Here is a 25,009-nt window from a genome sequence, read left to right as displayed (position 1 = left end):
ACTCCAAACCTCAAATGATTCGCCTGCCTCGGATTTGCAAAGTGCTGGGATTACAGGCGTGAGCCCCTGTGCCCAGCCCTTCTTAGCTAGTTTTAAATTCAGAGTCTACATAAGACCAATTAAAATTCCAATGAGACTGACAAATAATTACCTAAAGGAAGAATATAAACATTTTGCTGTTTTACATATTTGAATGCATAAATTAAGATAGCCTGAAGGAAAATGCCACATGCTCCCTGTGGATCATAAAGTATAAAGCATCACTGTTTTCCTTGGTCCTTTTAGGGCGACACTGGAGAAGCCACACGTCATGCCAGAGAGACAACCAACATGAAAACACAAACAGTTGCATCATATTTTAGAGTAAGATATTAAACTATGCTGTATTGTGCTTAGCAGTGCTATTTATTCTAAATGAGTGATAGATCAAAAGACAGTAACACTAGCAAAAGAGAATGTTTACTGTATTCCATTTACTATTTGTTAGAGACAGGTTACGTTAGCATCTACCTTCAAAATCTGTGGATTGGTTTATTTTTATATTCTATCTGTGAAATTATTATATCCCAGGTCAATCTTAATGAAAGTCTATACCTTGATTAAAATTTGTCCATAAAACAGAATGCATTTCCACTAGAATAAAACCTAAAAGGATTTTTAATTCTATGCTATGATAACTACCACTTCTCCTTCCCCCTTGTAAGTGATTTTAGAATAGAAAGGTAGGGCAAGGCTGAGCATCCTTCTCCATTTCATATCACACTGAATGTACAGAGCTAAGCTAAAAACCTCAAAAGGAAAATAGATCCTGTGTAGGAATGGGTCAAAGGGAAGAGTCATCAGGAAGATGCGGTAACATGCTACGGGACGGTGCTTAGCATAGGATCAAGGCAACCTTCCTTCCTTGAGCAATATGGGAAAAAAGAAAAAAAAAAAAGTTTTTTTTTTTTTTTAATTTTCTCTGTGCTCTAGATAGCCCTTCCCTTATTATTGGTTCCAGTTATTGTTTATCTATTCTGAAAAAATCCTATTAACCAGCCAATGAAAATGAAGAAAATACCACTAAAACTTAGATTTATTACTTATGTAATTTAATGTGGAGGAGGTGGAGGAAATTAGATTAAATTTACTATAAAATGTTCATCAAATATATCCAATTCTCTAGCAGAAACATAAAGTTCTTTAAAAAATACATGAATACTTTTACTAAATATTTTTAAGTCCTAAGCTCATAGAAGATAGATAGTGTGTACTTAATCATCTTTAAGTACATATTTGAATGCATATGTACTCACTTTGAGTAGTGCCTAGTACATTCATATGCTTAATACCTGAGGTTTGCTGCTGGTAACATTTCACTTTACATCAGAAATGCAGCACAGGTGAATCACTGAACATATTTACAGCCAGATTGTTTCCTTTTTTAAAATGAGTTACCCAAGACCATTATGATAACACTGTTGTTGGCATCAAACACCGTATGTATGTTTAAACCAGATTAGTTCATGAAATCATTTTAATCTTCAGGCTGAAGTGAGAATTGACAGAAAATAATTCTACACAACACGTAGTGTGTTTTTAAAGCTATTTTTCATTCTGCAGAGAAGACTGAACACAGTGTAACATTATACTTTAGGCCTTCAGAAAAACCAGCGACTAAATTGCAGGAAGCTCCTGCTCAGCGTCACCCCTGTATCACCAGTACCTGGCAGATGTTTGCATGACTAAAGGAATGATGATTTACAGATAAATGTAATGAAAAAGACTCCAAAGTGGCAGGCCCAGCTGTTGGAGAAGATCACATCTGAGTCTCACTGCCCAATTTCTTAGTTGCCAATTTCAGCATTTGTTTTGCACTGGCTTTGTGACCGCAGGCTTTTACATTTCCAACATTAAAGGGGATCCAGCTGTCAATGGCTATTTGTGTCCATACATTACCTCGCCAATAAATGTGATCCTGGTCATGGAAATACTAGCTTTCTGGGATTCCATTTTTAGTTGATTATCCTAATATGTTATACTTACTTGTCTAGTAATTGGCTACTGTTTTAAAAAGATATTGGTATAGAACACAGTTTCATATTTATGTGATTTTTAAAAATTCTCTAAAAATAAATAAGAAAACGATCAAATTAGAACTGATGAAAATATTTAATTGGCTATTACTTTGCTTATATCTATGTCCTATATATTAAACTCTATTAACTTTTCTGTCCTTACTTTAAGAGATGATCCTAACAGGAATTAAAGTATTCCCCTTTTTAATTTACTTTAAGTTCAGGGGTAAACATGCAGTTTGGTTACATAGGTGAAGTTGTGTCATGAGGGTTTGTTGTACAGATTATTTCGTCTGCAGGTATTAAGCCCAGTACCCATTAGTTATTTTTCCTGATCCTCTCCCTCCTTCCACCCTTCACCCTCCAATAAGCTCCAGTGTGTGTTATAAAGTATTCCCATTTTTACCTTCCATAAAGAGAGAGTTGGACGAGGAAATTAATATATAAGCAGGATTAACCAGAATGTATAATATTATAATTTGACAGGTTAGCCTGAGAGTATATAATTCCTTACAAACTACATCAAAAATAGTTTTATCTGTTAATTAAAGTTGCGTTAATGGTTTATAAGCAAACTTTTAATAGCTAAATTTCTAGTTATTGCCTCTAAATTTTTGTAAGTAAATCTGTATTTTTTAAACTATACCATCAGTAAAATGTTCATTAAAACAGATTTCCCTCCATTTACTGTGAATAATGCGAGCATTTATAACATTCATTTTTCAAATGTTTCTTTTGTAAAAAGAAAGATCTGCAAGCTCTTAAGTTTTTGTATGCATTGGGAAATTTATTTTTGTTGCATATTATAGTATTCCCTGATGGATTTGTTATCTAAAATGGTGGTAGGCCAACCTCATTTTGTCCGTTGCATCAAGCCAAATAATGAACGTCAGGCAAGAAAATATGACAAAGAGAAAGTTCTACTACAGCTTCGGTACACAGGAATTCTGGAAACAGCGAGAATTCGAAGGCTAGGATTCTCCCATCGAATACTTTTTGCTAACTTTATAAAGCGGTATGTGGATTTCTTTTTTCAGTATCTGTTGTTCAGTTTATGTAAAAATTTATTCAGAAGAATTATAAGAAACAAAATATGAAAAATATTTAGAGGTCGAAGAGGGAGGCATTTTTTTCATGCAAATGATTATGTGTTGAAAAAAGAAGGTAGCTATTAACTGAGGCTGAAAGACTCTGTGGACAGCTGGGTGGTACTATGTGGTATAGGACACATGTGGTCCAATGTGGTACAGGCAGCATGATCCAGAGGCCTGAGCTTCTGTACTGAGGAGTTGGAGAATCTGGGTTCTTGCCCTAGCTCTGCCACTTGCTATGTGACTGTGGGCCTATACCACTGATTCTCAACTGGGAGAGATTTTGCCCCTCAAAAGACACTTGGGAATGTCTGCAGATATTTTTGGCTGTCACACTTGTGTAGTGAAGGGGCATGGGTATATGCTACTGACCTCTAATGGGTAGAGTCCTGGGAATGCTGTTAAACAACCATTCTACAATTTACAGGGCAGCCCCCCCACCACAAAGAATTGTCCAGCCCCATACCTCAACAGTGCTGAGGTTGAGAAACCCTGGCCTATACTTAACTTCACTTTCCTCACCTACTAAATCTGCCATTAACTACCTGATAGGATCCTTATAATGATTAAATGAGATATAGTCTCTAACGGTGATTTGGAAGATGAAACAATTAGGTTTATTTGTCAATTTTAAAAGCTAACATAATTTTTTTAATCATTTGGTATAATGAGTTCTTTTTAATATTTGAGATTAATATAAAATAAATTGAGCTATATATTAAATATATTTTATTGGGTAATACAGTAGTAATGTAAAGGTTCAATATCTTATATATTTAATATTTTTATATTTTTTGATTCTATTATTTCCTTTGGTCATTAAACATAATAAAATTTCAATTTTTAAAGACAAAGTCTATTAAAATTTTTAGGTGAAACCCAGTATTTGAGGAAGTCCCATTTGTAACGTTTTTCATCCTTTTTCAAAGTATGTAAATTACTATTAAGAGCAAAACAAAGCCTTGTTTTGTGATTGTACACCACATTTGATTTCTAATTTTCCTCTTCTCTTCCAAAAGATTTTATGCATTTTACCAGGCATTCTTTTTCTTGGGGAACCAAGACTCTTTCTATATGTAATGTGAATTCCAATTATTTCTGCTAATTTTCATACATTCAGCAAATTTGTGGTAGTTCTTGATTTTGTTTTTCTTTAGAGACCTGGGATTATTTATTTGGAATGTCTTGAAATCAAGAAAACTCTACTACCTTTTTCATGATAGAGATCAAAATTACTTAAATATAGTGACTTTTGTATTGGCCAACCCTTATAGTAGTTTAAGACAAACTAAAACCTCAAGTTTAGAGTCCATAAATCTAATTAGCAGCTAATTATTGACATTACTTCCTACAGATCAGACCCAATTTTATATCCAAAGCTAACAAATAAAAAATAATGAGGCCAGGCATGGTGGCTCACGCCTGTAATCCAAACACTTTGGAGGCCAAGGCGGGCAGATCACCTGAGGTCAGGAGTTCAAGACCAGCCTGACCAACATGGTGAAATCCCGTCTGTTTTTACTAAAATTATTAAAAATTTTTTTAAAAAAAAGAAATAATAATGGAATTTATTATTGGATAATAGATAAATTCTCCATTCTGCTCATGAAACCAGGTAACCCAAAAATACTAGATACAAAGGAGTTTCAAATTTCAAATTAAAATTCAACCTTCCCACTTCATGTTTTAGAAAAAACGTAAATCTTTAACTTGCTTATATAGTAATATAGATATTATGAGTATAATATTAATATAAGTACTCTTAAATTTCAGTGATTTTTTAAAATGTATAAGGCACCATACTAAGCACTATGGGAGACACTGAATTTTAGAACTGGCTTGATCTTCAAGAATGGACAGTTCAGTTAGAATTACTAGAGCCACAGACATGGAGAGTTAACAAGCAATGCGAGGTAATAAATGCCAAGGTCTGAGAGAATTATATACACAGTATGAGAGTTCAAGGGAAGGAAGAGCATCTCCAGGAAGGCTGATGAGAGAGGATATAAAGAAGAGGCATTCCAGTAAAGCAGAAGGATCATTTGAGGCCAGGAGTTCGAGACCAGCCTGGACAATGTAGCAAATGTAGCAAGACCTCATCTCTTAAAAAAATTTTTTTTAATTAACTGAATGCGGTAGCCCATGCTTGTAGTCTTAGCTACTCAGGAGTCTGAGGCAGGAGGATCACTTGAGCCCAAGAGTTCAAGGCTACAGTGAGCTCTGTTCAGACCACTCCACTGAACTCAACTCCAGCCTGGGTGACACAGCGAGACTCTATCTCTGAAAAAATGAAAAATAAAAAATAAGAAGGACTCAAACTGGGACCTGATGGTGTGTGCAGCTGTGAAGAAAGCAGAGGATTTTTCTTGGTGTACATGTTGGTGTACCAAAAGCTAACAGGACTTGAAATGGGTTGGGTTGGTAGAGTGGGCCTTGCACTGGTGAAGTGACAGAAGATAATGTGAAAAAAAATGGCGTTAAAATTATGAAGAGAAAACCTTGAATGCCAGCCTAATCTTATAGCTAGAAAAACAGCCATAGTTTTACAATATAGACCATAATAAGACAAAAAACACCTATTTTCTTAATGATATTGTAGTTCAAATGTCAGAAATGAGAATGAATTCTTAAACATATTTATAATTATTGTGCTATTATAGAATAGCAAATTGCTACACAATAAATAAAGAGAAAGGGATAAAACTAAGTGTATACAGAACATGTGAATAGCTGTTCTAAATACAGGAAGTTTCAGGAATAAAAGCCTAAACCTTTTCTGTGTCACTAATTTGAAAGTTGTCATCCAAATTGGCCTAAACTCTTAGGAAGGCAGAGCAATTTTCAGAGGTCCTGTGGGGGTGTAAATAGAACTGCTAACCCTCTGCATAGGATGCGAAATTCCCCAGATCCTTTGTTCTATTGTAGATAAATTCTTCTGTTCTATAATAAATAAACAATCTTAAGGAAAGATATACAATGTGAACTTTACACAAGACACTGGGTTTTTTTATTGTAGCTATTTCAAAGGAACCCTTATGCTAACAAGCCAGCCACTTAACTTGGCTCCATTTTCCTACTAAGCACCTGTACATAATGGTTTGGCTACTAGAGCTCTAATACAACCAGAACTTACTGAAGGCAGTAGTATGGTGGAGTAGATAAGTACCATGCTTTGAAGTGAGCAAACCCAGGTTTGAATCCCAACTCTGCCGCTTAGTAAATCTGTGGCCTTATTCAAGTTACTTGAGTTCTATAAGCTTCAAGCTTCAATGTCCTGCAAATAGGGATGATAATAACAATATCTACTTTATATATGTGTTTATAACTATTAGGCGAAATAATATATATGGAGTTTGTTGATAGAACCAGGTGTCATCAATACATATTAGCTGTAATTATTTTTATTACTCTTTTTGCCGCGGTCTCAAGCTCCCAAAATTACCTCTGACTTACAGTGGCCTCAGGGATGCTCTCCATAAGCACATCTGGTTTACCTAAGTGTTTATTTCCACAAGTCCCAGCAATAGTACATTATATATTCGGCAAACATTTATTTGAGAGACAAAATGTGTTCCAGTCCTTGAACTAAAGACAAGTTCAAATCTTAATTGAAAGATGAAGGATCCAAATTATTGGAAGAGCCCCTGACATTAAGAAACTCACAGACCAGAGCTGTAAAAATCTGCTTTATCATACAGTGTAATAAAGTCAGCTGCAGGCAGAAAGAGTGTAGGTATCCTGTGTTTACTACTGTGTCTGAAGCACCAGGATGGTGCCTGGCAAATAAATAGTAGGTGCTCAAATATTTTTCAAATTAATGAAAGAAGACCAGGTATTTTAATGAAAATATGAACAAGATACTCTGAGAGCATAATGGAAGGATGGTTTACATTGTAGTAGAAATTCTGATAAAGCAGAGAGCAATAAAAGTAATACATAAAAACACACCATAAATATTTTAACTTACAACATCAACATAAGTTTGTTTTTTAGTCTTTTGATAAAGACTTAATTTTTTCTTTGATTACACATCTATTAACCATAGTTTATTGGCTTTTTTACATAAACTATGCGTAATCTCTTATTTATGATTTCCAGTTAACATTTCTTGGAGTGAAGCAAGATATTAAAGATACTTGTGAAACAATCACAGGGCTGAATATTTCTTGATTCTTATGATTTTCCTCAATGCTTTGTAATTGCTTCATCCATGTTTAATTTCATGGTTTTTTACAAGGTCTTATCAAAGCATTTGATGCAGTTTGTAGAAACAATCCTCGGGCTTTCCTCACTTAGATTTCAACCTGATACTTATTTGAATTGTGTCACACCAAATACAACTGGCATAAACAGGTTTGGAGCAAACACAGCTCATCCAGTGAGAACAAACACACATGCATGGGCACACTAGCGAGAACTGCCAGCCGACCTCAGTCGGTGTGTTTCACACAAGAAAAGAGAATTTCAGTTAATCCAGTTAGTCTGTTCATTGAAGATACATCGAAGAGAGTTTTTAGAATATTGAAAAAGTAGGCCTTCCTTAAGGAAACTAGGAGTGGGATAAAAAGGTGCGCAAGCATAGTAACACATACGAAAGCATAGAAGCATGAGCAAACATGGCCCACCAGCACAATTTTAAGTAACTTTCATGACTAGAACTTGGAATGCCATGGAAAATAGCAAAGAGGAGGCTAGAAAGGCAGGCAGGGATATAGGACAGAAGGGAGCTTGCATGCTAGTAATCACATGTGGCAAACAATTTAAAGCAAATGCTTTTTGGCAGGTGTAACCTTTCCATCTCCTACATTCCCACTGCTCCCAGGCTTGCATATTTATGGTATCTGCATAGACTTTGAAAGCACCTGATTTTACCATTCTAGCTTAGAACTTGGGACATCCATAGAGACTTTTTGAGTCAGGAAATGACATGATCAGATTTTCATTAAAAAAAAAATAATTCAGACAGAGCTGTGGACAATGGCTGGGGCAGGGCGGGGGAGTGACAGTAGAGGTAACTAGTTGGGAGGCAATTGCAGAAGTCTAGGTGAGAAGGGAGGAGATAATTAATTGAGGTATGGCAGTAGGCATCTCGAGAAAGAAATGGATTTCAGAGAGACTTGTTAGATCCATAGAGTGAAGAATAGGGAAGAGTAGGCTGGCACACAGATTTCTAGCTCAAATGCCTGTTAAAAAGTGGTGATATCATTCACAGAGACAGGAAATGGCAGAGAAAGGACAAACTGATGAATGTCGCTGAGTTTAAAGTCTCTGTGCAATAACCAGATGGGAATGTAGAGCAGGTACATATATTCCTGTATGTGGTGATTCCTAAATCTACACCATCAGCCGTAACTGTTGATATCAACCCTAAACGCATGTGTTTAGGCTTGTTGATATCAACAGTTAGGGCTGATGGTGTAGATTTAGGAATCACCACATACAGGAATAGCTGGAGCCAAGCATGCCGACAGAGGCTTAGAAAAAAATGGAACATTGTAGAACACCAGCATTTAAGCAACAAGTCATTAAATCCTTAACTATGGGGCACACAGGGAGACTGAAAGGGACGGGGAGAGGCATGGGACATTAAGTGAAAGCCTGGGAGACAGCAAGACAGAGAGAGCAGCCAACAACGACAAGTGCTACAGAAAGAACACTTAGAATTAGGATGGAAAAGGACCTGTTAGATTTCACCACTCCTGGATCCTATATGCGTAAATAAGAGTCCTTGTTGCTGTGTGATTAAATGAGATTCTAGGAGCTGAAGAGTGATGGGAAGTGGAGACGGTTATTTTAAACAGTCTTTCAACTTATCTGCAAAGTTAGTGGGAGAAGCAGAATCATGAGATCCTGGCTGGTTCTGGAAGGAAGTGAAAACAGGAGTTGATGGACAGGCTGTGAATGTGGAGTCACTACAGATGAGCAAGGCTTAAGGTGTTTGCTTTGTAACAACAAACAAATATCCATTTTGTAAATGGAGGAAGCTAGAAGAGAGAAATGAGATTGAAAATATACAGAAGAAGAGGAGGAGATGGCCTCTAGAACATAGGCAAACAGAGGATGAAAATCTCCTTTGAAGGAGGAGGGAAAATTGATAGTGGACAAATGAAATTGTATTTGGGGATGAAGCCTATGAATTGTGAGTCTGGTGGCTTCTAGTGGTATAGTAGGGAAGCTTGTCTGCTGAGAGAGGTAGGCAGGGCAGGCGCAGCTGGGAGACTTGGAGAAAGCAGAACAGATTAAGTTGCTGTTGTGAGAAAGAAGAGAGGAAAGTGGCCAGGATCCAGAGCTTTCTTGTGAGCCTGACTGAGTCAGGAATCCACACATTTAGAGGAAGCCAGCTGTGAAGATTTTCTTTGGCTGTGTTCTGAAGCCCGGCAGGAGGACAGAGATGCAGATGATTGGCAGGTCCAGGCATGCATGTTTGCAGAGAGTGCACAACAAAGAAATGGGAGTGGGAAAGGTGCGAGGCTGCCTAAGGGTGGCTCCTGCAATGAACTGTGAGACCCTGGCTGGTTCTGGAAGGAAGTAAAAACAGGAGTTGATGGACAGGCTGTGAATGTGGAGTCACTACTGGGTCACCACACATACATGTGTGAGTTAGTGATCAGGCCTAGTGGCTAATAGGCACTCCCTGGGGTTATTTGCACAAACAGCAAAAGTTATGATCATTTCATTCTAGACCATTCTAGACCAAGGTTCTTCTCCAAAGAGCCTAACAGAAGCTACTTCATTGCAGGTTTAATGAAGTTGAAATTAGTGAAGTTGAAATACGTTCATTTTAGAGGTTTTATTTCTGGACTCATTTTTAAATGAGGAAAGTGATACTTAATTGTAATATGTCCAAGTTTATACAGGTAATGAGTCAAGGGTGGAACTCTGCCCTTCATGTCACCGTGCCACCTCAGCTGTCTACATATTGGGGCCTGTCTTTTGAAATCCAAAATTTGCTGCTTTCTTTGCACTGGACTTTCAGGCTAATCTTGTACTAATAAATTAAAAATAGAAGAGTATTAAAAATTCTAGAAATCTGTCTTTTTGCACAAGATTATTGATTGGTGTAAATTGGATTTTCTTTGTTTAATTAATCTCCTTCCCCAGTAGGCCTTGTGGTTTAGCCTGGGGACCTGCTTTCAGTTCTTTCCTGCGTTAGCCCTTCCTCTTTCTTTCCCTCAATTATGGATAGATTAAACCAATAGAGAAAAACTGTAGCAGAAGACATAGTGTCCCTCAAGGAAAAACAAAGATGGAAGGCATATATACAGTGATGGAAAGTTTCAGTGGAATTAAGCTCCATCACCCAATTTGAAGATCAGCTTCCAGAGTTTTGTTAACATTGGAATGTGAAAAATAATTTCTTCTGCTTCCTGCCACTGCAGTCCTACACCTTTTAGTTTCCAGATAATTGTAGCTAAAAAACAAAATCAAAACTGCTATTTTTTTTTTTGAGTGATGGAGTTCTTGTAGGGGGATTTCAGTATCAAGTTTTGAAAGGTGATAACAAAAGTGAAAAAAGTGAGCCCAAACTGGGCTGGTTTGCATCAGTTTGGAATTTGGTCTACTCCAAAGTTGTTCTGAGGGTGCCTGAAAATCCTCTCTGCATCACCTCTGGGCATCCCTTCCTCACCCCTGCACTAAGTTATTCGGGAACCACCAGGCTACAGAGATGTTGGAGGTTTATACCATACTAACCAGCCCCTTGGAGCTTTATACAATACTAACCAGCCCCTTTTTCCATTCCAAGGTACTATGTTCTGTGCTACAAGTCAAGCGAGGAGCCCCCCGTGAGCCCTGACACCTGTGCCACAATTTTGGAAAATGCTGGTCTTGATAACTGGGCTCTTGGAAAAACAAAAGTAATGTTTTCATGTTATTTTCAGTAAAATAATAATTATGCTGGATTCAGTGAGAATTATAACATTTTACAATGTTTGAAAGTATGGTTTTTTATGTTACAGAATCTGTAGCTTACAATAGGTGAAGTAAATTTATAAGCTCATAAGGATTTTCTTCTTCATCAACATTAAAGACTTTTGCTCTTCATAAAGGTTTCTTTTAAGAAATACAAAAGCCTGGGCACGGTAGCTCATACCTGTAATCCCAACACTTTAGAAGGCTGAAGTGGGAGGATGGCTTGAGCGCAGGAGTTCAAGGCTGCAGTGAGCTCCGATGACACCACTGCACTCCAGCCTATGCAACTTAAGACCTGACGCTAAAGAAAAGTTTACATTTAAATTAAAAAAAAAAAAAAAAATGCAAGAAAAATTTACCTAGAATATTTATCAAAAAAGGATAAAACATGAGTGTACTTTATTTCAGATGCTATTGAAAACAGACATATATATTCTCTAGTTTATCACTACTACATATAGTTAAAAATCTATAGAGAATCATAATGATCTAAATAAGATTTGTGTTTTCCTTTTTTTTTTTTTTTTTTTTCCTAATTCTCAGATCTGCTTCTATCATAAGCTTGAAATTTATCTGGAGTAAAATATTCACCATTATTACTAGACTTGCTATGTGTATTGGACAATGATGTGTTTATATATTAGCTTTTAGAACCTATGAAATCTTAGCTTATTTAATCCCTTAGAGAATAAAATAAAAAATATAACCAATCTTGAATATGGAAGAAAGACAGGTCGCTGTTTGGAGAAAGGATGCATTGGTCTTCTCAGGTATCCTCATAGCATTACCGGATAGGGATCAGGAAATAAACAGGGTTCCATTGTGCACTGAATGTATCTTAAGTGGGTATGAAATGTTTCACTGAGGGAGGATGGGTAAAAGAGCCAATCTAAAGCCGAGAGATACTCATAGATTGACTGTTCAAGAATACCTACTATCAGCCACACCACAGAAGTAAACCCAAACAAACTTCCACATTTGCAAAGAAATTTATAATATTTGTGTCTCGGGTATAGGAGGTGTGGGAGAGAATTTTAATAATGTTCAGATGAGAAATTAGCCCAGTAAGAATTTAAGAGATTTTTTTTAATCTACCTTGAACTGAGTGTCCTATGTATTCAGTAATCCATATTTACTTTGATGTTTAGTAAGGGGATATTTGGGGCATTAAAAATGAGTATTTTATTCATACCGTTTTCTCTTAGGTGATAAATTTCAAAAAGATGAATTTTATCAGGCTAAAACCTCATGATTTATGATCTGAAACACATGCCTAACTTCAAATGGAGTTTTAACTTGTAAAAAGGCCTTTTGCAGTTATAGTTCTGCATGATATTTAGGTAGCATTTTAAAGCTATTTGTATTTTTCCACTTCACCTTTTCCAACTCATTAACATGGATAGAAAGTATTAATATAGAACATTTCTAATGCTATGCAAAAAGAAATGATGACCTTTTTAAACAGATTGAATTTTAAATGAATTGTCAACAGCAGAATGGATTAAATATATTAACATCTAGAGTCCTGTAGAAATTAAACTGAATTAAATCAAACCTGCAACACTAACGTGTTTGCCCACGGTGCCAAGCTTTTAAGTAATGGAACGCTAAGAGAATTCTACAGTCAGGGTTATCAGGTCTCATGACTCAGCCATAAAATTTGAATTTAAGTGACTTTCTTGATGGATTCAATAAACTCTTTGAGATGACTTTTATTAGGAAATTTAGCCATTAAAAGAAAAATGAAGAAACAAGCTTTTCATTTCCTTGGGGGAGGGGAGAACAGAGCTGAGATATGTTAGATGAGAACACACCAAGCCGTCAGGCTCCTCCCTTGCTCCAACTGATGTTGATTTTAGAATAATCAGAAGTCAGCCCTCCTTTCTCCATGGCAGACTTTGGGTCCAGTGAGAACATTGTTAATTAAATCTGCCTGGCGCTCTCTCTCTGCCTTACTCTCTCCACTGACAACACCACCAGCCCCAAAGGACAGCGACCCTGCCTTGTTCATCTCTGTATCCCCAGCAGATGTATACTTGTAACGGGTCTCAATAAACATTAGATGAATGAACTAATAGAACTATAGTTCTGTCCTCTATACTTAGATTTGTTAAGGCGTTTTTAATTTGGGAAACATAATCGCCTTTAAAAAAATAAAAAGCATAAAAATTAGCTTAGCCCAGAATATACGATGCTAGAAACTTTGCTAAAAGAGTTCAACATCCTCCACTCTTACTGTCTCATCCAACAAAACCTAGTTACCTGTTGTAAATAAACAGTATGGTTGTTCCCTTCTGCGTTTCTTCTCAAAGAAATGTTTTCTTCAGGCATAAAAATCTGTGCTGTCATAATGTCATCTATGGCAAAGAAGCAAAAGACAGTGATTTCCAAAATCTCAAGCAATTTAGAATGTGTTCTGTTCTTCAAAGCATAGCACACAACTGCTTCACATCTGGGTACCATAGCTCTTTGTATTTTATTTTAATTTTTCAGGTGTTCCTTAAATATTATCATGTGGAAGAGTTAAATCTAATGCGAAAGGAAGCTATTGACAAGCTTATTTTGATTCAAGCTTGTGTCAGAGCATTCTTATGTTCAAGAAGATACCAAAAAATACAGGAGAAAAGGAAAGAAAGCGCTATAATAATACAGTCAGGTAATCTCTTGGACTGTCTTAGAGTGTAACAAAGCATTGTGTTGCATTTAGATATGGTCAAAAAATCCAGTATTATGATATTTCTTACAGGCAAACCTCCAATTCTTATGTAGCTTTTGTGTTTAATTCCAGACTGTGTTGCCTTGATACTTTCACTATATTAAATCCAAGTCAAATTGTTTTAGTAATTGACACTTTTAATATTTGAATAAATGTTTTGTCTTCAATAATTTAATTTTTAATTTTTCTGTCAAGAATTAATGAAACACAATTGACATATTGTGTAAGATATAGCAAATGATTAATTACAGATCTCAAGAATCGTATTATTATTATTCATTGGACAATAAGATTTTTTCTACTTTATTCCAAAGGTTACACTTGCCATAACTTTTGACAACTTAAATCTTTTTTTGTTAAAGGGCATCCATTTATTTCTATTAACTGTAGGGAAATAAATTTATAACCATACTTTACTTCACAAACATTTATTGGACTGTATTAACAGACTTTGGATTTTGCTTTCTATTTTTCCATAAGAAGCAAAATTTAGATAGAGCCTATCACAGCTTAGTATGCTCTCTTTCAGAATTTTTTGACTGGACACTTAGAGTAAAAAAATGTATTTTGCTATTTAACCTGACACACACACACTACAAGCACCGCATTCTGATATTTTTAATTCTAGTTTATTCCATTTGATTTTTAGATACTAGATTTGGCCCACATCATCAATTTTATGATCCACATGATGGTTTGCAGCGTGCATTCTGAAGAACTCTAATATTGTGGGCAGAGTAGCTGACTGACATTCAAGAGATTAACATTCCAATCCCCGTTCTGTCAATCAGCAATGAGTCATCATCATCTCTTTTTGTATTTTAAGCTCTTAGCTTCTCACTGAGAAATCAAAATGCAAACTCAGTACTTTGGACTCTAATTCTTTATCTACAGTTTCAAAATTTATAAAGCTCTAATAAACAGGTTCTTTATAGCACATTTGGCAGTGAAACATGTACCAATATGATGTGAGGTTATTTACAGTCCTTTACTCATCCAACTAAGTAAAAATATTCTGTTTTTCAAAAGAACTATTCATGTTGGGTGCTGTCCTGACATAGAGAATGTTACAGAATATATATTTGCTCTGAACTAACTTTCTAAAACTTAAAAAAATTAATCTGAATTCTGAAATATATATTCCAATAATCTGAAATATATCTGGCCAAAATATATAAAACACATGGCAAAAAAAAAAAAAAAGGAAACTAATTATCACTAAATTTTAAGCAAATGAGCACACTTTGTCAATCAACTTTGCTCACCTCTATCATTTTGGTTTCATTTTAATACTCTTCTTAGTATAAAAGATACTTTATTATTGTTATAGCTTGCCATCTAGAAGAATCTTCTTAATGAATTGCATTTTTAAGTGAACCTGTTCTATTTGGCATTTTAATTTTATTTTCCTCTTTGATATCAATGGTCAAAACCACCGTTTTTACTCATTAAAGTAATTTTATTTCTTATGATTAACACTGCTATGGTCTTTGTGTGTTTCAGCTGCAAGAGGACACCTTGTCAGGAAACAAAGAAAAGAAATTGTTAATATGAAAAACACAGCAGTAACAGCCATTCAGACTTCCAATGAGGAGTTTGACTACAAGAAAAACTTTGAAAATACAAGGTATAATGATGTTCATTCTTATACCATTGTAACATACAGATTTTTCAGATCTGTAAGGCCATAGAATAATGTTCACAGTTGTACTAGTCAGGTTCCTGATACTGACACATCAAATGTCAGTGAACACCCAATTGCTACTTTTGTGTTCTCTAACCTATTTGGGAGTTATTTCTCAAAATTTTTCTTCCTTGGCTTCTACCAGATTGCTTTCTATAATTCTGCTCCTAATTCTGAGTGTCCTTCTCTAATACGTCCTCCTCTCCCCACACTTAAATCCTTATCCACATCTAAATATGTCACTGGGCCCTCTCATTCATTCCAATGGTTTTAATAGCCAATATGCCATTGACCCCTATGTCATAATCACCAGCTGCCCTTCCTTCTTCTGAGGCTTCATCTCTATACTTCCAAGTGCATATTAGAAAACCACTTATTCATTTATTCAGCAGACTATATGCTGGGCAGTGGGGACACATAGATACATGAGGCAAAATCCTTATCAAATTTCTTACAGTATTATGGAAAAAAACATGATCGACAAACACATTACTCTTGTAAAATGTTTTAACTCTGCTATAAAAATATACAAAGAGTACAACTGGGGGCAAGGAAAAGGGAACCCTGCCTTGGTTGGTAGTGGTTAGGGAAAGGGAAAAGTATTTACATTTTGCCCAGTTGGTGAAACTTGAATTGATCAAGCTGAGCACATGGTCATCCAGATAAAGATCATTCCAACCCCAACCCCAATCCCCTTGTCTTTAACATCAAAACTGGCCAGACAGGGTGAAGGAATGAAACAGAAGAGGTGGCTTCCTGGCTTCCTTCTCTCCCCACACATCCACATCTAATGTTCTCTTCACCCACCGCTATTATTCTCTCCTGCCAATAGTGGTCTCATAGATCTCATAGATGGCTTCTCTGCTACCTTTTCCCCTCACCTTCACCTCACCTCCCTGAATCCCTCAGGCCAACCTCATTTCCTTATTTGAAAAACGGGAATGTTTATCTGAAGTATAAAGACATTTGGTGTTTTAAGTTTTTGTGTATTCTAAGACCTATATAATATATGCGCGCTTGGTCTTTGCCTGAGGGGATTCAAATGATTTGTTTCTCTTTGTTACTGGCTAAAAAGCAGTCAAGCAAACTTCCAAAGATCGCAGGCCTGCCTCAGGAGCAGGAGGCTTGATGATACCTGTGACTCCTATACTTCAGTCTGGAGGCTGAGAGAAATATAAACTGGATGCAAACAGAAGAAAGGTGGACTAATTTTACTACTTTTAGAAATTGCTACTTGTAGATATCACATCTAATAAGAAAGTCTGATGTTCAATTTGCTACCACCTTTCTTCTGAGGGTACCAGGGATTAGCTTTCAATGTAGCAGATATTTACTAAGCATCTACTGCACACAAGATCCACTTCAGGGCACATGATTGTAAGAAGTTATCTCTGTGGTCTGGGGATGGAGAATTTGACATTTATTGGGCTAACTCTCATAGGAGGTGGATCATAAAATCAGACATAAAAGAAGTACAGGCAGAAAGTCAAGGGAAGCTTGGAGAAAGGAAGGTTAGGGAAGAGAGAGGCAAGTGGGCCTGACACACAGAGATCTGCCGGCCAGCACTCTCTACCTAGCCCACTTCTGTCTTTCCTTTTCCCTCAGGTACCTGAATCCCTTGTTTTCATTTAACTCTTCCCTGACAGAGCCCCTGACCTGTGACCTAGAATTCCACAGCAGGGAGCTGGAAAAAGGCCCAGGCCTGCAGGGCTCTCCAGCAGATGTCAGAAAAGGTCCCCAGTCCTCCCCATGCTGAAGCTCTGAAGGGCTGACCCTCAGAAGCACCCATCATCGCACATGATCCTTAGGTCCTCCAAGTGTTGTGCCAGCCACAGCATGGGGTGGAGTCACCTGAGCCCAGATGTATAACCAATGTGGGAATTTTAGCAATGTGTATAAGTTTTCACCAGTAAATACACTTAAAAGATCAAAATTAACTTATAAATTGATTTTTTGGAATGTAGTCAGTTAGGGACTCTACACGCATCTTCTCTCATTAGTTGTATTTTGAACAAATGCAAGCATTCTTGGAGAGGGTGGTATTATGGAGGAATTCAAAATACTAGTATAGAGATTCATCAAAATCATGGGCATTTCTGGTGCCCTACCTAGCTTCTTGACTGATCCTGGCAGGATTCTGCTATGCCTCCGGTATAAGCCTGGGGATACCATAGTAATTCTAGTCCCAGGAAGTGGCCAATAGAATTAGAAAAATGGCATCCGAATAGCTTTTTCCAGATTTGACTCAATGAAGAGTCCGACTTCACAAACAGATCACAAAAGACCTAAACTCTCACATGGATTTCTGGGCTAAGATGAAAAGTTTGGTGCAAAAGGCCTTCAAGTAGCAATGAGAGGTGTTAGCATATCAAGGTATCATGGTAAAACATTTTTATTCCACCTTAACTTTTTCTTGGCAATATTGCTCTTGTGAGGGTTTTGCCCTTAGCTGGAAAAAAAAATCAAAAAAGATACAGAGAAGCCTTATCTTCAAGTGAAGGGGAAATCATTTTGGAAGGATATTAGCAAAGTAGCAACTGTGAAATTTTGGCCACCATATTATGTGATCATAAACTGCAGCGAGGACATTCTTCTCCTTTAATTTTGTAAGATATTTCCTGTCAGCAGTAAACTTAGTGCTTATTAAAGTACAGTATGTCAGCCAGTGAACATACCCTGCTTACTGGTCTCAAACCTAGGTATATTTTTCACAACGTCTCACCACTAAAGGTACTTTATTTTGAAAGAATGTATTTTGAAGGGATTAAATTCCTAGAATTTTGATATCTCATTAAATGAAAAGGTGGTTCTTCATATGCTAGGATATATCTCACTCTGTTGAATCTGATTTTCTCATTATTTGAGTAGTTATCACAATTGTCATCAGAAAGAACATTCTGGAAGGAACTTGATTAATGTGACTTGAGACATTTGAATTTTGAGCTTTCTTTGTTCCTAGCATATAGCTATTGCCAAAAGAAGTAATAAGCTCAAATTTAGTATTGTATATTCAAAGATAATATATTTTACACAGGGAATCTTATGTGAAGAAACAAACAGAAAATGCAATCTCTGCTAATGAAAGATTCATTTCAGCTCCAAATAATAAAGGAAGTGTATCGGTAGTAAAGGCTTCCACTTTCAGACCTGAAGAGGAAACCACCAGTGCTGTGGAGAGTAACGACAGAGGGTATCAGACTCCAAAAAAAGTGAATAATGCATATAAGGAAGAGGTTAAGCAAGAATTGTACCTTGTAGGGCCAGAAGTAAGCCCCAAACAGAAGTCTGTCAAAGACCTGGACGAGAACAGCAAGCTAAGGAAAGTGGAGAAAGAGGAGGCTATGATCCAGAGTAACTGTCAGAACTACACAGAGGAGAGGAATTGTGAAGAGTCAAAAGCAGCGTATCTAGAAAGGAAGGCCATATCAGAAAGGCCAAGCTACTCAGGGCCTTGGTTAGCAGAGAATGAGACTTCCTTTAAAAGAACTTTGGAACCTACACTTAGCCAAAAGTCAATTTATCAAAATGCAAATGTGAAGGAAAAAGAAAAGACGACATCTGTAGTTACCCAGAGTGCACCGACATGCGGCCAGGAGGGAGGCCATCTGAGGCATGAGACAGTCAAAGAGAGGCAATTTCAGCCAGTGACACAGGCCCAGGAGGAAGAAGACAAAGCAGCGGTGTTCATTCAGAGCAAATACCGGGGTTACAAGAGAAGGCAGCAGTTGAGGAAGGATAAGATGTATTCTTTTAAGCATCAGAGGATTGTCACAGCACAAACAGAAGTAGCAAGAAACACTCATAATTTGTATTCCTATCCCACAAAACATGAGGAAACCTATGATATCAAGATAAAGGATGATAAAGACTTGAAAGCGACTTCAGAGAAAGAAGCATGTGATTTGGCAATTTTTTCAAAACAGGTATGTGAATAAATGAATTTATTTACTAATGAAAGTCCCTGTGAATGATACAATAACTGAAATAAATGCATAATTAATAACTGATAGATTGTTTCACCTGTGTTGATGTGGGCCTGCAAATGTTTTTAATAAAATGTCTCAAAGACTGTGCTATTCAAATAGCCAGGAACCTTTAACCCAATTTACTGTGGTAACAATAGTATAAAATATGATAGAAACCTCATGTAGTCATGATGCTAGAGATTGGTCTATAAAGCTTATTAGAATGCCAAGTCTCGACAGTGAAAAGTTTGATGTATCTATGAGATCTTTAATTAGAGCTAAAAAAAAAAAAGTCATTTTAAGTTTTCTAAATCCTCTAAAGTTTATGCTTTCTCCCTCTCACAAATTTGAGAAAACATAATTAGGTATCAGATTTTGATAGGTAGCCACACTGAGGCATATACAGTGAAGATGAAAGTCTGCATGTCACATCATGACAGTAAACGAATAGTCATGGAAATTAAGGAATCATAAAGGAAAAACACAGAGAAAAGTTCCCTTCTAGAGAATATCTCATGCCAGTCATAGGTATGTTTCAGCTGTTTCTAGAGAGGAGCATAGGAAACAATAGGTTTTAGGGCTTTTCATGTGTTTACATGCAATTTATCTCTGAAACATACAGTTTGTCTCTGATAAATTAGTGCTATGGAAAGATCGCAGGAACCAGCTTCTGTAAATACCAATTCTAGTTCCTCCTTTCTCTTTCTAGGCATTTGACCTTCAAAAACTCACTTTATGTCTTAGCACTGTTATTTTCTTCTGTGCAGAACGAAGAGTTTTAACTAGATGACCTCTAAAATACATGAATTTCCAGGGTAATCAAGGGTGTATGAAGTAATAAAAGAAATACCATAATGGGTTAGTTCCAAGAAGGACCATCTAATATTCCTGCGTCCCTAAACTCCACTTTTTGTATCTGATGGAGGCTGAGCCTATGAGAAACATGGTAACTGTGCTTGGACCCTTCCTTAGTGCTAGAGGTATGGCCCAGACATCTCCAACTTCTAGCTGTCAGTAGATATCTGCCTTTGTTTATTTTATTGAGACAGAGTTTCGCTCTTGTTGCCCAGGCTGGAGGGCAATGGTGTGATCTTTGTTCACCACAACCTCCGCCTCTCGGGTTCCAGGTCCTGCCTCAGCCTCCCTAGTAGCTGCGATTACAGGTGCCCACTAACACACCCAGCTGTTTTTTGTGTTTTTAGTAGAGATGAGGTTTCTCCATGTTGGTCAGGCTGGTCTCGAACTGCTGACCTCAGGTGATCCACCCGCCTTGGCCTCCCAAAGTGCTGGGATTACAGGCGTGAGCCACCGTGCCCAGCCAAGATCTGCTGTTTTTTAATTTACCCATCCCCTTCCTACTATTTTTTTAAGTATATGGAAATAGTTTACTTAATAAACATATGATTCTTCTCACTGCAAAGACCAAATCAGGGATTAGAACTCAGATCTACTATGCCATGGAGACGCTGAGATGTAGAATTACCAAGGCATCCACTTGGAGCTGGCCAGTATCACCATGGGAATAAATTCACTGCTCGATGGAGCAAAGCTAGAGGCTGTCCCAGCAGGAGCCTCATACTCAACCCAGCAGGACAACCGTGTTATCAGAGCCAGGATGCAGACAGGACAGAGGCCTGGGGCAGGATGGAAAAAGAACCCAGAATAGAGCAGCCCTGAAGTCAGGCTAAAAAGACTGGAAATAAAAGGAAGGAGGTTTACACAAGCAAAGGCAGCAGAGGAGTCCCTGGGACAGAAGCAGAAAGGCAAATACAACAGAGTGGCAAGGCTGGAAGCCAGATCTCAGAAACCTGGGAAGGAGTTGATCAGAATGGAATTCTGCTTGTAGCCTGACATGCTTGGCAGTTTTTAATGAAAAATGTGAGATGGCAAGTATTCATAGCACAAGGGAGAAGGTTGTCAGGTGAGGACTTTATCAGACCCTGGTACAAAGGACAAGGTGGGCCCTGGAGAGTAACATGAGAGTCCCCAAGAATGCTGGTAAGGCGTTTCTCAGCCCTTGGTGCCTGCAGAAATCTCTGTATTATTTTCTTTGATTTAATCTGACACATGACCTTCTTTTTAGATATCAAAGTTATCTGAAGAATATTTCATTCTACAGAAAAAATTGAATGAAATGATTTTGTCACAGCAACTGAAGCCACTTTATCTGGGTGTCTCGCACCGTGAGCCAATTAACAGACGAGTTTCTCCTCAGCAGTGCCTCTCAGGTAAAAATCAGTAGAGTTGGAGCTTCCTGAAGGGGAAGGAAATGCCAGATACTTTGTTTATTAGTTTCCCACCTTTATTCTATGGCAGATTTGAGGAGCCTGTATTCTGTCTGGGGAAAACCTTTATTTCATTTCTTATATGGAGATTCACTTTTTTAAGCATGTTCTGTCCACTTTCTACCTTCTCTGACTTCATTTCCCTCCATTTTTTATGTTTTCCTTTTTTTCATTTTAACTAGAACTTGGCTAATGACACCAGAAAGGAATAAAAAGGGGTGGTACAGAGAGGGGGCTGACAGGGGAAATTTGATGAGAGAGAGCAAAAATAGAAATAGGAGTATTTCTATTTCCTTTGTCAACTTCTGCAGCCTTGAATATAGAGTGTGGAAGGTGCAAGATCCCATTATACAAGAAATATTGAACTTTTTTCTAATCAACCTATTATAATAAACCAGTGGGGAATTCAGTCTCCATAATTTTCTGACCTCCCTCTCCCCACAGCTGTGCAAAGGTTTTCGGGCCTTGCATACCACCAAAAGATCAGGTCCAGCTTGTAGTCTCTGATCATTTGCCCTTGAAGTTACTGTTGGGACACTCATGGCTCCAGCTGGCCTCCACGAGCCCTTTAAGTTGGGACATCTGGCTGCTCCCACACCCTGCAGGTGGCACCTAAACCATGGGAGTCTGGAGCCTCATGTTATCCATGCCCACACCAGGTATCCATTCTTTCTGCAGTCTTACCACCTCCCGCAGGAGCTGTCACTATAAGATTCAGGAGTCCCACAACTTTGATCCCTGCTGACCTCTGCCTAAAAGAATCTGCATTTATTTTCCCTTGCTTTCTTGGAAGCCCTCCACAATCTCACCGCCTGCTCAGGGCTTCCTGGCGTCATCTCTGCCATGAGTTTGGCTCTTACCAAAGACAGGAGGAGCCACTGACCTCATGCAACTGCGAATTTCTTCCCTGCAAAAATCTCTGAGGCAGGAAAATACAAAGATGCACTTGGCTATTTGCCTGATATGAGAGGAAGGGGTAATATCTTAATGTTTTCATAAATTATTCTGCCGCATTGTTTTCAAGTCAAGAATTGTGGTGAAGCTGACCGCAATTGGCTCTTTGGTGCTCTTCATTCCTGCTGCTCTCCTGCTCTCCGTCCCTGGCTGAGAGCCTCTGCTGTGAGGAAGATAGACAAGCAAGTTGGAGCCCAGAGGCCCATTCCTTTGGCTCCTGCAGTGGCCTGTGCCCAGGGGGGATGCTGGCAGGGTGGGAGCTGAGGAAAGGCAGGAGCTTCATGTTCCTTCATGGTCACAGAAGTGGCAACACTGGTGAGTGTGGGGCGGAGAGGAGCAGGTGGTGTGGGGAAGCGAGGAAGCGAGGCAGCTCACCCCAGGCCGCTGCCAGCCAGAAGAGAGAGGTGCAAATGGGAGGCAGAGACCTGGGAGGGAGTAGAAGTCGCCACCAAGATTTTCACTTATGAACATCTCAGGGACTTTAACAAGCCTGAAAAGCAGCAGAATTTTATGAGAAAGTCAAATTCGTTCACCTTATTCTTTTTTTTTTTTTTTTTCCACTGAGACGGAGTCTCACTCTGTCACCCAGTCTGGTGATCTTAGCTCACTGCAACCTCCACCTCCCGGATCCAAGCAATTCTCCTTTCTCAGCATCCAGAGTAGCTGGGACTACAGGCATGTGCCACCACGCCCAGCTAATTGTTCTGTATTTTTAGTAGAGACGGGGTTTCACCATGTTGGGCAGGCTGGTTTCAAACTCTGACCTCAGGTAATCCACCCACCTCAGCCTCCCTAAGTGCTGAGATTACAGGCATAGGTCACTGTGCCTGGCCGAGTTCACCTTATTCTTGAATCTTCCATTTTTTTGTGGTCTTAAGAAGAATATAGAAATCAATTCTTAGCTTACATGGATAGGAATTGTAACTCAGAAATATTTCTTTAATGCTTCAGGTTTAGAGGGAGAATCTTTTTTTGTTCTCTGAACTTGTGGAGAAGTTGCATATTCTACTATACTTGTTTAAGGTTAAATTGGCAAACATCTGAATTGTCCCATGTCTTACAGAGTAGCAGAGAAAGTGCCTGAGAGAGGGCATGATGTAGCCTAATGACACAGGCGTATTGGTGTGGAGCTAACAACCCAGAACCCAAGAATAAGGAGGACAGTGGGAGAAGCAGTCCAGTGACCAGAGATCAGACAGGGCAAGTTATGCAGCAGATGCCAGTGACCAGCCAAGAGTGGCTGCAAAACAGATGGTCCCTCCCCACTAATGCCATAAAGCTGCCAAAGTCCCCTACCCCAATCCCCAACTTACATTTGGGGATAGAGAAGAATAGGGAAGGCTGAATGTAAGCCTTCAATATTTTTAGTGTCTTCTGAGTAAGTTTAGTCAGTTTAGGTTTCTGACCCTAACCTAAAATGACTAAATCTACTCAGAAGACATTAAGAATTTAGAATTTAGCTAGAATTTGTTAAAAATAATTTAATGCTAGAAAGTAGAAATGAGCACTGAGAGAAATTAAATCTAGTTTAAGTATATTATTTTGTATATCTGAATTGTTGTACATTGTAAAAAATGTAACCCTGCTACATGTAGACAACTACATTTTTTTAAAAAAATCTGATTACACTGTAGGAATAGAACTTGAGAGCCATAAAGAGAAAAGGTTATGGTAGAGAAAAACATAAAGAGAAAGGTGATGAGAGCCATCAGCAAAAGATGACGGTAGCCAAGAAGGCAGTTTAAAGCAATGGTTAGCTTGTAGATTACGAAGGATTCAGTAATTGATTGCACAGGAAAAGGGGCATGCCAAGTATCCAACATGATCAGCTAGTATCATGGTGGATGGTGGTATGTCATTACCTGAGATAGGAAAGATTAGATAACAAGCAGGAGTATGCATTCAATTCGGGCAGAGAAGCCTTTGATGAATTGGAATAACCTCTCAGGAGGCAGTTGGACACATACAGAGTACTGAAGCCATGGAGGAGAAGAGAAGGTCCAGGAAATTTGTCTACACTGAGAAGAGAAGGCAGCCTAGTGTAAGAATCTGGACATATGCAGGTCAGGTAGAGAAGAACCAGGAAAGAGGAGCAACCAAAGATGGGGAGGGCAACCAGGGAGCCTAGACCCTCCAAAGCCAAGGGAAGAGGGCCTTAAGAGGATTGTGTGCAGAAGGATGGGCACACACCACCATGCCTGGCTACTTTTTTGTATTTTTAGTACAGATGGGGTTTCACCATGTTGGCCAGGCTGGTCTCGAACTCCTGACCTCAGGTGATCCACCCACCTTGGCCTCCCCAAGTGCTGGGATTACAGGCATGAGCCACTGCACCCACCCTCAATT

The 25,009-nt window shown here is 38.2% G+C and overlaps 1 protein-coding gene across 1 annotated transcript in view; it reads left to right on the top strand.

The window, feature by feature from the left end:
- Nucleotides 1-25,009, top strand: part of MYO3A (myosin IIIA) — a 242,248-nt gene that overhangs the window by 187,166 nt on the left and 30,073 nt on the right. The window contains exons 22-28 of the mRNA XM_032244076.1: nt 286-363; nt 2,867-3,072; nt 10,893-11,004; nt 13,553-13,715; nt 15,279-15,402; nt 18,494-19,382; nt 21,508-21,652. Coding sequence (XP_032099967.1) covers nt 286-363; nt 2,867-3,072; nt 10,893-11,004; nt 13,553-13,715; nt 15,279-15,402; nt 18,494-19,382; nt 21,508-21,652 — 1,717 coding nt within the window. The remainder of the gene's footprint in view (nt 1-285; nt 364-2,866; nt 3,073-10,892; nt 11,005-13,552; nt 13,716-15,278; nt 15,403-18,493; nt 19,383-21,507; nt 21,653-25,009) is intronic.

This window comes from Sapajus apella, unplaced genomic scaffold, assembly GCF_009761245.1.
Source record: "Sapajus apella isolate SASKATOON/1434 unplaced genomic scaffold, GSC_monkey_1.0 scaffold53, whole genome shotgun sequence".
Taxonomy (NCBI): domain Eukaryota; kingdom Metazoa; phylum Chordata; class Mammalia; order Primates; family Cebidae; genus Sapajus; species Sapajus apella.
The sequence above is the reverse complement of the archived record's forward strand: the minus strand, read 5'-3'. Positions and strand labels throughout refer to the sequence as shown.